This window comes from Drosophila subpulchrella, chromosome 3L, assembly GCF_014743375.2.
Source record: "Drosophila subpulchrella strain 33 F10 #4 breed RU33 chromosome 3L, RU_Dsub_v1.1 Primary Assembly, whole genome shotgun sequence".
Taxonomy (NCBI): Eukaryota; Metazoa; Arthropoda; class Insecta; order Diptera; family Drosophilidae; genus Drosophila; species Drosophila subpulchrella.
This window is the reverse complement of record NC_050612.1, coordinates 3,742,520-3,756,658: the sequence shown is the minus strand read 5'-3', so window position 1 is coordinate 3,756,658 and position 14,139 is coordinate 3,742,520. Positions and strand designations below refer to the sequence as shown.

The 14,139-nt window shown below is 41.1% G+C and overlaps 2 protein-coding genes across 3 annotated transcripts in view; one reads left to right on the top strand and one right to left on the bottom strand.

The window, feature by feature from the left end:
* Positions 1 to 14,139, bottom strand: part of LOC119552616 (myb-like protein AA) — a 173,079-nt gene that overhangs the window by 76,641 nt on the left and 82,299 nt on the right. The window lies entirely within an intron of this gene.
* LOC119552615 lies at positions 12,253 to 13,353 on the top strand. The gene is made up of 3 exons (XM_037862278.1): positions 12,253 to 12,466; positions 12,517 to 12,680; positions 12,730 to 13,353. Exons 1-3 carry the CDS (start codon positions 12,382 to 12,384, stop codon positions 13,045 to 13,047), a joined length of 567 nt encoding a protein of 188 aa, XP_037718206.1. The 5' UTR covers positions 12,253 to 12,381; the 3' UTR covers positions 13,048 to 13,353.

The window sequence follows — 14,139 nt, the reverse complement described above, 5'->3', positions numbered from 1 at the left end:
CCACCTGCATCCCAATTGTCACACACCCACACAGACACATCGTTGCTCCCGGCTGCACTTCCGTTTCCGCCGGGCTCCGCTGGCTTCTGCTCCAGCTTCATTTCAAGTATGTTTCCTCCTGCTGCTCTGGGACTCCCCCACAGCGAGGAATAACTTATCGGAGTCTGGGTTCCGTCTTCGGGTTTCGTCTCCCTCGCTGCGCTGTGCGGGGATTAGAGATTTTTGTCAATGAAGGTAATTTGCGGAAGATTTTGTCTAGAATTTCAATTAGGTTGACGTTTCTTATGTGGCACACGCCGTTTTGTGCGGGATGCGACGGGAAAGTGGGTTTCTTTGTGTACTTATATCCATTTTTCCGTCAAGAATCTCCGAAACAAAAAGAAGGAAACTCAATGCCAAAACGGCTTATAGGATTTCCAGTTTCAGCGTCTTTTGTTTAAGCACTCTCCTATACGGGTAGGATCAATTTAACCCTCCGAGAGCGCCAACAATGTGTTAATCAGAAATCTCCTGAAACTGAGCCACTTAAAGCAGAGATGCAAATGACTTTATTAACTTGGCCCATAACGCAATCAACAACTTGCACGACGAGGCAGAACGATGACCAGGATCAGGAACAGTCTTCATCCACACCAGCATGGAGTCAAAAGGAGAGGGCGCTGAAAACGAACCTGAAACTGCCAGTTGGAGTGGGTGTAAGCCGCGGGGATTATCAGTTGGTTAAATTAATGCTAATTAGTTAAAAAATATATGAGAGTCGTTTGCTCTCCTCCGACGAGTGGAGGAAAAATGCCAACGTTTTGTTGCATTTCCGCTTGGCGCTAGAGAAAAAATTTGTATGAATGCATAAAATATGAAACAAATGCGGCGCAGACATGACAAACCAGGAGGCCGCACTGTGGTTAGAGTCCTGCACAAAATGAATTCGAGAAATATTACCTAGATGTGCATACCGTCGCTTAGTTAACTTTGAAACGTTTACTTTTTCGAAGTACAAAACAGGCCGTATCTAACTTTATCCAATTTACCTTAGAATTTAGAGCCATGCAAAATTATGCCCTTAAATGTAAACCTATAATTTAAGTATGGTACCATACCATTTTTAACTCTTACATATCATTCACCCACTCGCGTTAAAAGTGAAAGGAAAAATGGTTTTGCAACAACAATTTTGTTACCAAATCCCCATGCAACGAAATCCACTGGCCGCTTTTAGTAACAATGAAAACATTTAGCACTTAATCGTCTTTTAATATTTAGACACAATTGTTTTATTTTTTCGTTTTTTGTTAAAGTGGTTTTCATTTACAAAGAGCATATAATTATTTATTGTACACTGTTGCCAAAAGTTAAAAACTTAAGGTACAGGGAGGAATCGGACATAGTTGCTAAGACTTTCAGCCGGACTAAAAGAGCATATATACTTAAGTACTTACCTATAGGATGACAAAAGCCTTTCTAACTCTTCAACAATGAGGAAAAACCCGAGATGCATTCAAGAACAAAATTCCTTAATGAAGACCGTTTTTATCTTAATTTGCATGTCTTGAAATTAAAACATTCGTTCTTAACAAAGGAACTACTTTTTTGAATCAAGAAAATTTTGTTCTTGACTTGAAATCAATTTTCGGACTAAATGCACCCAACCACAAATAAAGTTTTTTCTTTTTCAAGACAGTTTTTCTCCTATTTTGTATGTCTTGAAATTAGAACATACGTTTTAAATAAAGCATCTAATTTTTTTGAATCAAGAATATTGTGTTCTTGACTTGAACCCAATTTTTGGCCTAGATGAACCCAACCAAAAAAGCACGAATTGATATGTTGCTTAAAAAAATAGTTGTTCATAAACGGCATAATAAAGATTTAATGGCTTCGTTAATTTGTAGTTCTTCCTATTTTAGAGAAGTTTCATTTCAAGGTCAAAAATTGATACAAAAATCGGCTTTGAGCAAATTTGGGACAAAAATTTGCGCTTCGAAAACTGTCGCCTACTCCTGCAACGAACCCAGTGACAACCAAGTTCTGGGATACCCACTGTGCCAGCCTGGCGCTTCCTGGCTCATAATGAATAATCATAAAAATTGCATAAATTATGTGCCGACGCCGTCTTGCTTAACGCCTGCCTGCGGCGGCAGTGGCGGACAACAATAACGCAAACAGGATGGGCGAGGGGCGGGGGCGTGGCAGGGGGATGGGATAGAGACACTACGGGCACAAATGAAATGCAGAAATGTAAATCTAAAATAATTTACGCGTCTTTGTTGACTGCAGTTGCCGTGGCCGTAAAAACCTGCCGGTGGCCCGCCCCCGGCCCCTCCCACCTTCTGTCCCCACTCTCTGCTGCTTTCTTTTTCCAGCCGTAACTGTTGCTACACAAAATGGCCTCATCGTTGGTAACTTGGCTGAGCCCTTGGCCAGCACCACCATGTTGGTAGGAGAGGAGTTATGCGCCCTGGCCTGCATTTGCATTTATGGCATGGAATAATCCATTATCAGGCATTTTGCAGGTTGCCTTGCCGAGTAATGCAGCATTCTAACCCGGCAGGAGCAAAGGAGAAGCGAAATAGGGATTGGGTCCTCGGACATATAGGGGTAGCTAAGCCGTTTGGCTTTAGTTTAAAAGTGGCTAGGACGCAGCAGATTAATTTGCCCTCAGCTCTGACCTGAACGGGGATTAAAACATTTAAAGTTTGCTGCAGTAAAGAACCGGAATCAGAGGACACGAAGGTGGGTTAGCTAAACAATGGCATGATACATGTCGTGACTAGTGCTCGCATATATCTGCCACAATTCTCAAAAATTAAGTTTCTGACGGGTCAATTTAGCACAACTTCCGTTTAATAATATTTTTTAGCAAGGATTCCAACATGTTAGACGAATTTCCTAGAAGCATATTAAAGTTAACAAGGAAGAACGCTATAGTCGAGTACCTCGACTATCAGATACCCGTTACTCAGCTAAAGGGACCAAAGGGAAATGGAGATATGCAAGCAGCAAAGCGAGATTTAAATGCGCCACCTACCGGCGGAAGACAGATTTAAGCATTGTGGGCGTTAGGGTAGGCGTGGCAAATTTTTTTTTGGATCAATCGATAGGCATTGACGAGACCAATACATTTCAGTTAAAATTTTTAATCTAGCATACAAATTGTGGGCGCCACAGGCTTGGGCGGTTTGTGGGCGTTAGAGTGGGCGTGGCATATTCGCATAACAAACTTGCGCTGCGTACAAGGCTACGGAATCTAAATCTGAAATCCCAATACTCTATCTTTGATAGTTTCCGAGATATCCGCGTTCATATTTACGATTTTTTGAAGTTTGTAGGCGGTTTGTGGGCGTTAGAGTGGGCGTGGCAAACTTTTTTTTGGGTCAATCGATAGGTATTGATGAGAACAATTCATTTCAGTTTAAATTTTTACTCTAGCATCAAAACTGTAGAAGCCACAGTTTTGGGCGGTTTGTGGGCGTTAGAGTGGGCGTGGCACTCTACTGAAACAAACTTGCGCTGCGTAAGAAGCTCAGGAATCTGCTCGCCAAATCTCAATAGCCTAGCTCTCATAGTTTCCAAGATCTCAGCGTTCATCCGGACAGACGGACAGACGGACAGACGGACAGACGGACAGACGGACATGGCTAGATCGACTCGGCTAGTGATCCTGATCAAGAATATATATACTTTATGGGGTCGGAAACGCTTCCTTCTGCCTGTTACATACTTTCCGACGAATCTAGTATACCCTTTTACTCTACGAGTAACGGGTATAAAAATGATTTTGTTTTTGTACCCTCAGAAGGCAATTATATATTATTGATCAGGATCACAGCCAAGTCACTCTAGGCATGTCCATCTGTATGGACGTTACGGTTTCGGAAACTGTAAGAGACAGAAAGTTTGGGACAAAGCCTCAGACCCTAGGGGTTCCTGCGTAGCTCGTTATTCCATTGAAATATCGTCGCTCGCCGTAACGGGTAATTCTTACCCAGAATATTGATAGGGAGAGGGGTGTATGTTGAGGAAATCTATAAGTTGGGACAGCCAAGTTCTTCAATGTTTGACTCTAAAAATCTTTTTTCAGCAAACGAGACTTAAGTCAGATTTAGTCTAAAACACTTGATTATCATTATGCACCAAAAAAGTTTTTTCCAGTTTTTTTGAAAATTTAATAAAAATTCAATATGATGAAATAAAATAAGTGGAATAAGGTAAGAAAGAGTTTTAATCAATCCTTTCAAGTTCAAGTTTGACGATTAACAACAAACTTTTTTAACTAAAGCGTCTTTGGTCTTGTGAGTCGGAATACCCGCTTTGCATGCAAAACTGTTTCAGCCTCCAGGTGACGCTTTCGGTAAAGTCTATTTATTTGAATTTAGAGGATGTGTCGGTAAAACAGCGTTCGTGTTTTAGTTGTAATTTGGTCAAAGTTAAAAAATGGAAACCATGGTCAGGAGTAACAAAAATTTATAAAATAAAAAAAAATTGATGTTACCAAACGTTTGGAGTGCTTTTAAGGTGAGTTTGAATAGGTTTAAAAGTGTCCCGCTTATATTCTTACATTAAGTTAATTTTATATTTAAAGGTAAAAGATAGACAAGAAAGGAAAATAACTTTGGCAAGCCGAAGTTTGTATACCCTTGCAGTTATAAGAAATTATCAATGTTAGTAACACCATGTTAAATTCTTAAGGATTGTTGCTTGCTTCAGTGATATCTGTGTAGAATTAAGTTCGTAATACTGAAAAGTTAAAATACTCCTTATCCCAGAGTAAAAGAAAATACGATCGAAATCAACAAAGAAAATTTTTTTTTTAAATAATTCATTTATAATTTCTCTGACCGTTTCTTTAACAGCTATATGTTTGAGTCGTCCGATTTTTATTAAATTTAATTCAAAATTCTTAAAAATACAAAAAATGGTATTCCCAATAGTATAAGTTAAATGTCAAAACACACCGAAGCTATAATTTGTTTCATATTATTTTCCCACCACTTTTCCGATCGTTCTTATGGCAGCTATATGATATAGTCGTCCGATTTTGATAAAATGAAATTCCAAATTCAGAACTAATTGAAAAATGTTATTTCCTAGCGTAGGAGGTTATATGATAAAAAAACCAAAGAAATAATTAAAAAAAATTTTTTTTCGATTATTCCTATGAAAGCTATAAGATATAGTTGTCCGATCCGGCTGCTTCCGACTTATATACTACCTGCAAAAGATATAAGACTTTTGGGAAAGTTTCAGCCCGATAGCTTCAAAACTGAGAGACTAGTATGCGTAGAAACGGACGGACAGACGGACATGGCTAGATCGACTCGTCTAGTGATGCTGATCAAGAATATATATACTTTATAGGGTCGGAAACGTCTCCTTCATTGCGTTGCAAACTTCTGACTGAAATAATAATACCCTCTGCAAGGGTATAATATAAAATCACGTAGTGTTTTACAAGTCAGTAACCAATTGGCAGGTAAAAATAAAAAGTGTCCCAACCTACATTGTTTAACTATTTAGTATGGGAAATTATGGGAAATTACAAATAGTCGCTTATTGCATACCCTGCAAATCTAAAGGAACCAGTCGCCAGGTAAAGCAAATCCTACGAGAGGTTTGCGTAATTATTTTAATTGTTTAATGTCATGCGGTCAGGTGTCTGGCTATGCGTGTGCGAGTATCCGTGTTGGCGAGTGGCGAAAATCAGTGCAAAGGCTCTGAGAGCTACCACGGGATAGGGGGTCCGTATAAGTGTGATGGGGTGTTAGCCGAGGACGGAAAGCAGGGGCCACGACTGACGATAAAACAAATTGCGTTCCACTTGTGTTTGTTTATTTTAAATGATTAATGAGACAAGCGGCGGCTACTTCCACAACACAGCCCTCGGAACCCCACGTCACCCACTTCCAGATTCCTCTTCTCCTCCGACAGGTAAGTTGACACTTTGTGTGCCTTCCCGCACACATGTGCTGCTCTTCAAAATGTGGACATGGGGAACCCGCATAAATAGTTTCTTGGCTAAAAAGTTTTAAACACAACGCAGCTAAGCCCTAATCAGTTGTCATTAGCTAGCCATGTGTAGACTCCGCAGAGGGGCAGAAATTAAATTGTAGAAACGTTTCCAAAGCATCGTGGTACCCAATTTTTCAACGGCGGGGCTCAAAGAATCACCACTAAACGGCAACGACAACTTTAGTTTCCCACCAACTTTTTGAAAACCCGCTGCGACCTTGGCTACTCACACCCATGCGCAATTAGCCCCAAATTCTAATTACAAAATGGAAAAAAAGGAAGGATAAAGAGCGAAATATAAATGATTTTTGTTCTCATTTCGCCAGAGGAATTAATTATCTAAAACTCATTTGATGAAAAATGTAAACATTTTGTGGGAGCCAGTGGCAAACTTTTAGAAAAATTCAAAATATTTTCCCAACAATGAGGGGGTGAGGGGTGCACATGCGTGGGCATGTCCTTGACTAGCTTTTGGTGCCATGAACGGCATGTCCTCGACGTCGTATTCCTATTTCTCCTGGTGCTTCTCGTCCTCGTCCTCGCTCTCGTTTCAGGCTGTTGGGCTGTCAATCATGCAAAAACTGCAACCGCCGCATAACCGCTGGTTTATAATAGTTAGCCCGGAGTATGCAGAAGGATGAAGGACGAGGCAGACCGGAGCCTGGCGGCAGTTTTCCGGGAGGGGACGGGTCCTGGCTGTTGCCTGGTTTCGGCAAAAGCTTTTCAAACTTTTTAATTATGCAGCAAACAGAAAACTTTGTGGTAATTTCGTTGCAACAGTTGGCTAGGACTGCAGGACGCCAGGACTCAACGGCAGGAACGTCAACGTCAGCAGCAGCAGCAGGCAGGTTGACTAATTGAGTTAGGCAGGGGGTGGTGGCCCATCGTACCTTTTGGCAATAATAATTTGCCAACAATTTTAAAGTGCATCAATCACAATTAGTGACCGGAATGTCCTACTGCAAATGTGTGTGGCGAAGAGAGTCCGGCCGAAGGACATTGAAAATTCATAGAAAATTGTGTCAAATTTGTAAACGTTTAGTCGGTTACACATTCCTATTGCAAGTTTTTAAGATTTCAAAATAAATTGAAAGCTACTCCGTTGCGTCTTCATTAGATTACGGGGGATTATGTTTCAACCCGGTTCGCTGACCCTTGCCTCTAAAAGCAATTTAGGCCGACTATAAGCCAATATTTTCTTTAAGACCCATAAAGGAATTTTCCCATTTTCACGAGCCAACTCTCAAGTAAAGATCTTAGTCACTTACACACACTAAGCTTTTGCTTAAACACACTGGAGAAATAAACGATTTAAAACAATTTGTTCGGACTTAAAGCAGTTGGGTTTTTAAAACAACCGATAACAATATAGATCAATGAAAGACTCCGAGTAGTCAATAGTGTGGGTCCGGGTCCACCATCAATACCCTTACTTTTCTAAATTATCCTTATCCTTACTTTCGAATTATAAATATTTTTGATGTATTTGAAATAAATTATAAATAATAATATATGTTACATTAGATACCACATATTTGTTTTATTTACATATAAATCTTATGAAACTCCAAGTATGTTCAGTAAATTCAAAAATGATACCAACTTCTTTGAGTGTTGCTTCACATATGTGAAACGATGATATACATGCACAATAAATCTAAGCCGATTTAATAAAAGGCATTAAAAAATATCTATTTTGCCGAATGAAAAATATGAAATCGGCACAAAGTCAGCATCAGCAGGAAATAGGACAAGGATCCTTTCCCTGCCCTTTCCTTTCCGCACACGGCCCCACGCACACTGGCATACACTCAAGTTGATTGGAAAAGTGCCCGCCTCTGGCTGGAAAAGGATGAAGAAGCCCATAAATGATGTAGCCCCAAAATGAACACACATCCCTTAGAGATTACAGGACCAGGGGATGGGGACACCGCCGAGCAGATGATGGGGAAAAACGAATCAAAGGCTAACTGACCGCCCACGCATGATTAAAAACTTGAATTTAGGGACCTTCTTTGGGGGGAGTGCTGCGGGGCAGTGCACCTTTCAAGATGAGTAAATGAGCATTGAAGCGTTCAAGATTATCAATATGCATGAATGGGGCGACCAAATTGTAGTTAAGTTCAAGTGGACACCCAATCTGTGGTCCATGGGGAAATCGATGATGTGAGGTTGCTGTGATGTGGGATTCGTGTGATTAAGGGCGACTTACGGTTGGGAAATTGAATGATCGACTGCTAAGTTAAGAACTTATGCACTCTCTCTAGATTCGATTGCCCAGAAACTCTCTCTGTTGCTCGAATCACGTCTATCCATTGCACTACACAAGTTGTTTCCTATAGAATAGCGCAAAAAATCTATCCTAAGAGCGACTGAAGAGTAACTGGGCTTCGCGGCATTGATGTCATCTCAGATATGCGCACTAAATTGTTTCACACCTGTCCATTATCCCATCAGTAGTTGTCTCCAGCACTTTTCCGACACATTTGGTAGCAGAAAATTTGATAACCGCAGAAACATGCAAAAACCATTTCAACTTTTACCTAGGCAGCACGGTAATTCAGCAATAGGTAAACTGCTTACCAAAAACACATATGTATTATACATCCAACTACACATCGCACTCTGAGTCATTTACATGAAAAACTTTTGCATGTCGAATCTTTCCGACACCAAAACTTTTTCAAGTTTTACGATGATGTAGGTGATGTATATGCCAACCGAAATTATTAAAGAGCTCGAGTTCCAAAGAAGGAGACCAATTCGGTAATCAGAATCCGAATAATTTTCCCATGCCAGCTTCCCCAGCTAGGGTTTTAATTATTCAATGCAATTGACCTGCCTAGCCAAATCCGATTACGGGATTAGTTGAATTGATATCAAAAGATGCCAAACATAACTGATTTTGAATTTATTTTTTGTTGCCGCAGTTAAAAGCATTAAATGTGTAATTAGAGCATCGTTTTTTGCATTTAACAATCTCTAATTGCGAGCAGGCATAGAAAAATGAGACAATCAAAGATGGTTCTGCATTAACCAGCTCTAAATTCATTCGTTGTACCACAATTGTAATTATCAATGCCATGGAATTCAACTGTCTGTCCTTAATTACTAATTAGATTTTTATATTTCTCTTTGAGAAACAGTCACTAAAGACTTACGTAATTATTACAAGTGGTAGATCAAATATAATAATATTAAATTTAAGGAAAAATTGGTCTTAGTGACGAAGATATATTATACTTATGTTCCAAATTGCTATAAATAAAAACATATTGATGTTTACAATCTGTGAACGTTTACGTTTCAATTTTATTTGTTTAATAACTGGTTTAAAAAAGGTCTGTACAGTTCATAAGATTATGAATATATATTTAAATTGTGGTTAACTAACCCCAATATAACATTTTTAATAGACCACCCATCTATTATTGAAATTAAATTGGTGTTACTTTTTTAAAAGAATCATGTACCCTACAGTTTGATCTACTGCTCTTCATCCACAAAGTGCATACTTTCACACTGCTCAGCTCTTCTATGATAAATTAATTTCGCACAATATTGGTCAACTGCGGGCAATTAAGCCCATTGTGCGGCATTTCAAATAGATTTGCCTTCCAAAGGTAATAATTCGATAGAAAGCTGCTTTCGATACAACTAGAAATATGAACACACAGCTCCAATTACACCCCATGAGCATCCAAATTCTCACACTTTTGTTTTTCGGTCGAGTGCCGTGCTCGTAAAGAAAGCCACACTGAAGGGCCCAGCAGGAAGTGTTGTAATTCGCACTTTACCAGACTCACCAATGCCACACACACAAAAATGTGGCTATCATGTCGTATACTTGATTTTGAAGGGGACAGTGGTGAAGGGGCTGTAAGGGCAATATCCACGCACAACGTTCTGCTGAGCTTGCCTTGGTTTTAATTGTGGCTGGTGTAGTTGTTGCTGGCCACATAACTGAAAAATATATGCAGGATACGAAACGGTTTATGTGCCATTATAGGGCAGATATCCCACTCCCTTACCATTTGTGTGTGGGCGATGGATTTTATGAGCCCAGCCGAGCTCTCGAATGCTAGTTATGTAATCTGCCCAAAATATTCGCCTGCAATTAAAAACATTTTCAAGTCGTTTATTCTCGCTCCGGAGAGGAGTCGAACATACGGGGAAGGGACTCAACAGAAGGCTCGTAAAACCGACTTTTTGGCAATGTCTAACCAATTTTGTGGATTTGGGTTTATGCATTTATTGGAATTTTTATGGCCCACTTTTATAGCCTCTGCAGGAATGAGGGATCGAGAGCGATGGGGAAAATTGGTTTATGAATATTAAAAACAATTTCAGGCGAAAATTGGTGTAGTTAATTCTGAGATAAGTTCTGGATTTGGATTCTAATTAATTGGAGTAAAAGACAAAGGGATTTCCCAGCGCATCGCAGGATTTTCCAAGGCAGGCAGGTTTCAGGGGCCAACGTCAAATCAATTATGGGAAATCTTATCCAGCATATACTGCCCAACCAATATGAGTTTACAATACTTTGCCTATGTAAACTAATCGATTTCGGCAGAAGGCCGAATCAAAATATTTCTAGCTGGAAGGGCTAATTCCTGAAACCTCGTCAATAGCAACAGTTTCAAATTAATTAATAAAATTTTTGTTCCAAGTGGGACTAGCAAACAAACAAACAACAAACTGCAAATAAAGGCCGAACCGCCCATGCCCCCCGGTTGAGAAAGACTTGGTTCGGAACGGAATGTTGGTCAAGAAGTTGCGTGTGCCAAGGCACGTGTGTGGTCCTGCCTTTCCCAGAAATTTGCTCCAACATTCAACCACCTTACAAACTGTTTGGAAGCCAAACCAAACAACAAATACTTCAATAAACGAAATTAAATATTTGTGCATGGAATGAAACATTTTCTCAGGATCCGAGGCGGGCAACAACATGGGGAAATTGGAAAAGAATTGAACACTTTATGCCTCGCATCGGCAACAAATTAAATAATTGCTGCAAAAAGTTTGCCATCTGCAAATATTTCAGCAAACAAACGAAAATAAACCATTGGTTTTCTCTCGAAGCTTCTATGGTATTGTTCGAAATTCTGGCAAATCGTTGGCTTTTTGTTAATTTACTAAGCATTTCCTATTCGTCAGTATTAGCTCGAACCTCTGCCCATGCCCGACATTTGTCAAATATTTTGTTTGCCAAATTGTTTAACTTTTGACCCGAGCCGTCTGTCTTCCCTCATAGGTTCCTGCGTAATTAGACTTTAATTGGGCAATTGTAACCGTCTCAGGCGGCTTTTTAAGTCGGGGTGTCCTTCTCCCGCGTTTTTGGCCGAGTTGTGCCCCGGGCCCAGAGCCAACACCTTTTTGATGTCGCACCCTGGGCGAAGACGGCGTCTCGGCGCTGAATCAAACTAATTAGGCGCAAACTTAATTAATATTTGATGAATTATTTGACCTTTTGTCTGATTACCATGACGGCTCCCAAAGAGCTGCCAGCGCGGCCAAAGAGCTTCAGAGCTCAGGCCTTAAGTGGCCCTCGTCGTTTGCCTGGCGACAGACAGAATATAAAGATAACTTTTTAGGATTTTCCGAAATTGAGCTTCATTTGGTTGAGAGGGAAAGCATTTGATAAACTTGTCGCTAGGCAGGTGCCGCCGCAAAAAGGACTGGCATTATGCCTACCGATGGAGAGGGAGATTCAAGTCATAAAATGGTGAGGTGAGACCAGGCGCAAAAGTTTTTCTAATGTTTATTGGGGAAACTTTTTCATTTTTTACAACTTTTACAAAAGTTTGCGCCGAACTTCCCCACCTCCCCCGGTTGCATTCTGCCATTTCTGTTGTTGCCTAGCCCCGTCTCTGGTCATTTTAAAGTTTAAATTATACCAAGGGGGAGCGAGTCCAGGTCTGAGTGGTCTGGAATCCAACGATTGTCAGCACATTAGGCCTACCAAGTTGGCGGCAGGGTAGCGGGATGGGAAGCCTTACTTTGAATTAAACTTTTATCGCATCAATTCCGAGAGTTTTTCCCGCGTTTCCCTGGCAAAGTTTCATTGTTGGAGAATTTTCAGATATTAATTCCTTTATTTAAATTCGCCCTAGTCCCCGAGATAATGCAAATAAACGCGATTGTACTCACCCGAGGGGGATAGGTGCCACTTACCTGTAAAAGAGAGAATAAAAATGGAAATTACTTGAAAATTCAAAACCATGGTAACAATAGAAGTATTTTAGGATTCCTATGACTAGTGCTTTTCTCCTTTTAAGTCACCAATTTGGTAAGGTCCCAAACCGACTCAGTCAGTAGCCCTATTGATCCCGTCAGAGTCAGATAGAGCTAAAGTATATTTTTCACAGAAGCATAATGGTTTGTATGCCAGCTCTTAACTTGCTCCTTTACAACGGTCTTGTGGTGTACATGGCCAGGAAAGTACAACGCATTATCAAAGGTAAGCTCTGCGTTAAGAAAAAATTCTAATCTCTAAAACCCCTCGTCTAGTTCCATCAACCAATGCTAGTCGTTGGCGCCGGATCCCCTTAATCGGTAGAATCTTTGGTCCCAAGCCACCGGATACCTTGAATGATGGGGTAGAGTTCGACGACGTCCTGTGGAGCGTGAACCTGCACGTGAACTTCCTGCTCCTTTTGCCGGCCCTCTTCCAGGTAAGGATCTTTCTTGCCCGGTGACGTCATTAACCTACTGCCCCACCAGATCCACAACTTCGGACTGCTGGTGGCCCTGATTCTCATGTGGAATTTCTACGCTTACCAGCGCCTATTTGATTTCTACCTAAAGCTAGTGTGGCACCTCTGGTGGAGCGACCTCTGCTGGGCCTACTACGTGCCTCTAGTCCTTTTTGGACTTGTTCTGAACACGCTACACTTGAGTCTGATCGTCGGCACAATGAAGTTGCAGATTAAGCGTCCCGAAAATCCCCAGACCCAGTCGGAGCCGGAGATCCAGTCGCATTCCCGTTCTCAGCCAGAAGTGGAGCATTCAGTGACGATTGGCGATGGCCCGGAACGTTAGGACTCAGAAAATATAAAGCTGAACGCCGAAGCTCAGGTTCAGCCGCCTTTAACTGGGTCGCCATCAGTCAGGGGCTTAACCTTGCGGCATCTACAAATACTGGGTCGTTGGTTCAACTAATAAATATGCCAGAAAACACCAGGCACACAGATACCCGGCACGCACACACCCGCACACCAGGACATGTACAAATGAATCGCAGCTGAGGGCTGGCCGAGCTTCGGGAAATAAAACCATTAAATATTTGCGGTTAAACGCACCAAAAACAAACCGCAAAAGTAAATCATATCCAGAGCAGACATTGGACATGGCCAAGCATCCAAGGCAAGGAATTTCCCTTGCCTCACCCGTCCGCCGCCTGGCACTCGTACGCAAAAATATTAGATTAGAAATTAGGAAGCCATGGACATGGTCTTGGATTGGTTGTGGGATTGGGCAGGCAGCAGACCAGAACGCCATTTACTTGGGGATGGGATGCCTGAGCAGGAAACTGGTTACCAACGGCCTGCCAAAAATTCCAAATGGTCCATGGCCGAGGAGCATAAATCATTGAAACTGACATTTCACTGGATTTGTATGTGTATGCTAAAGGTTCGGCCACTTCGAAGGGAGACATTTGCGTAAGATATCCGTCGATTTTCTCAAGGATATACGGAGGCACGCGCCCTTCCGACGAAGAACTGGGTCCCGGGGTGCACTCGATTAGTTCTCCTGAACTAGTTCCCCAAAGATTCAGGCAAAAACCTAACTCTTATAAATCATTTTGGTATAGAATGTGAGCTACGCTGAGGGAAATCGTCAGACCAAAGTGGAGAACTCCATAACCCATAGCCTTAAGCACAAACTTATCTTACTAAAAGAAAAATGTCGTTCCCACTTCGGGTTTAGTAAGAGCATCGGTCAAGGGAACTTTAAAACACTGAACACCTATAATGTGGCAGTAACCCTTATGTTATTAAAAATACTTAATTTTGTATAATTTCTTGTGACATATGAAGAATAGGATCGTCTGATACACAAATCGACAGGTATTGCGAAGGGAATGGTAAACTTTTAACAAGATTGGTTAAATTTATAATCTTACCGGGCCGA

Bases quoted from the DNA above. Each gene is read 5' to 3' on its own strand.
- LOC119552615 (XM_037862278.1), top strand. From the start codon at position 12,382: ATGGTTTGTATGCCAGCTCTTAACTTGCTCCTTTACAACGGTCTTGTG. The intron at 12,467-12,516 runs GTAAGCTCTGCG...CCCCTCGTCTAG, and splicing joins AGTACAACGCATTATCAAAG to TTCCATCAACCAATGCTAGT. The intron at 12,681-12,729 runs GTAAGGATCTTT...CTGCCCCACCAG, and splicing joins TTTTGCCGGCCCTCTTCCAG to ATCCACAACTTCGGACTGCT.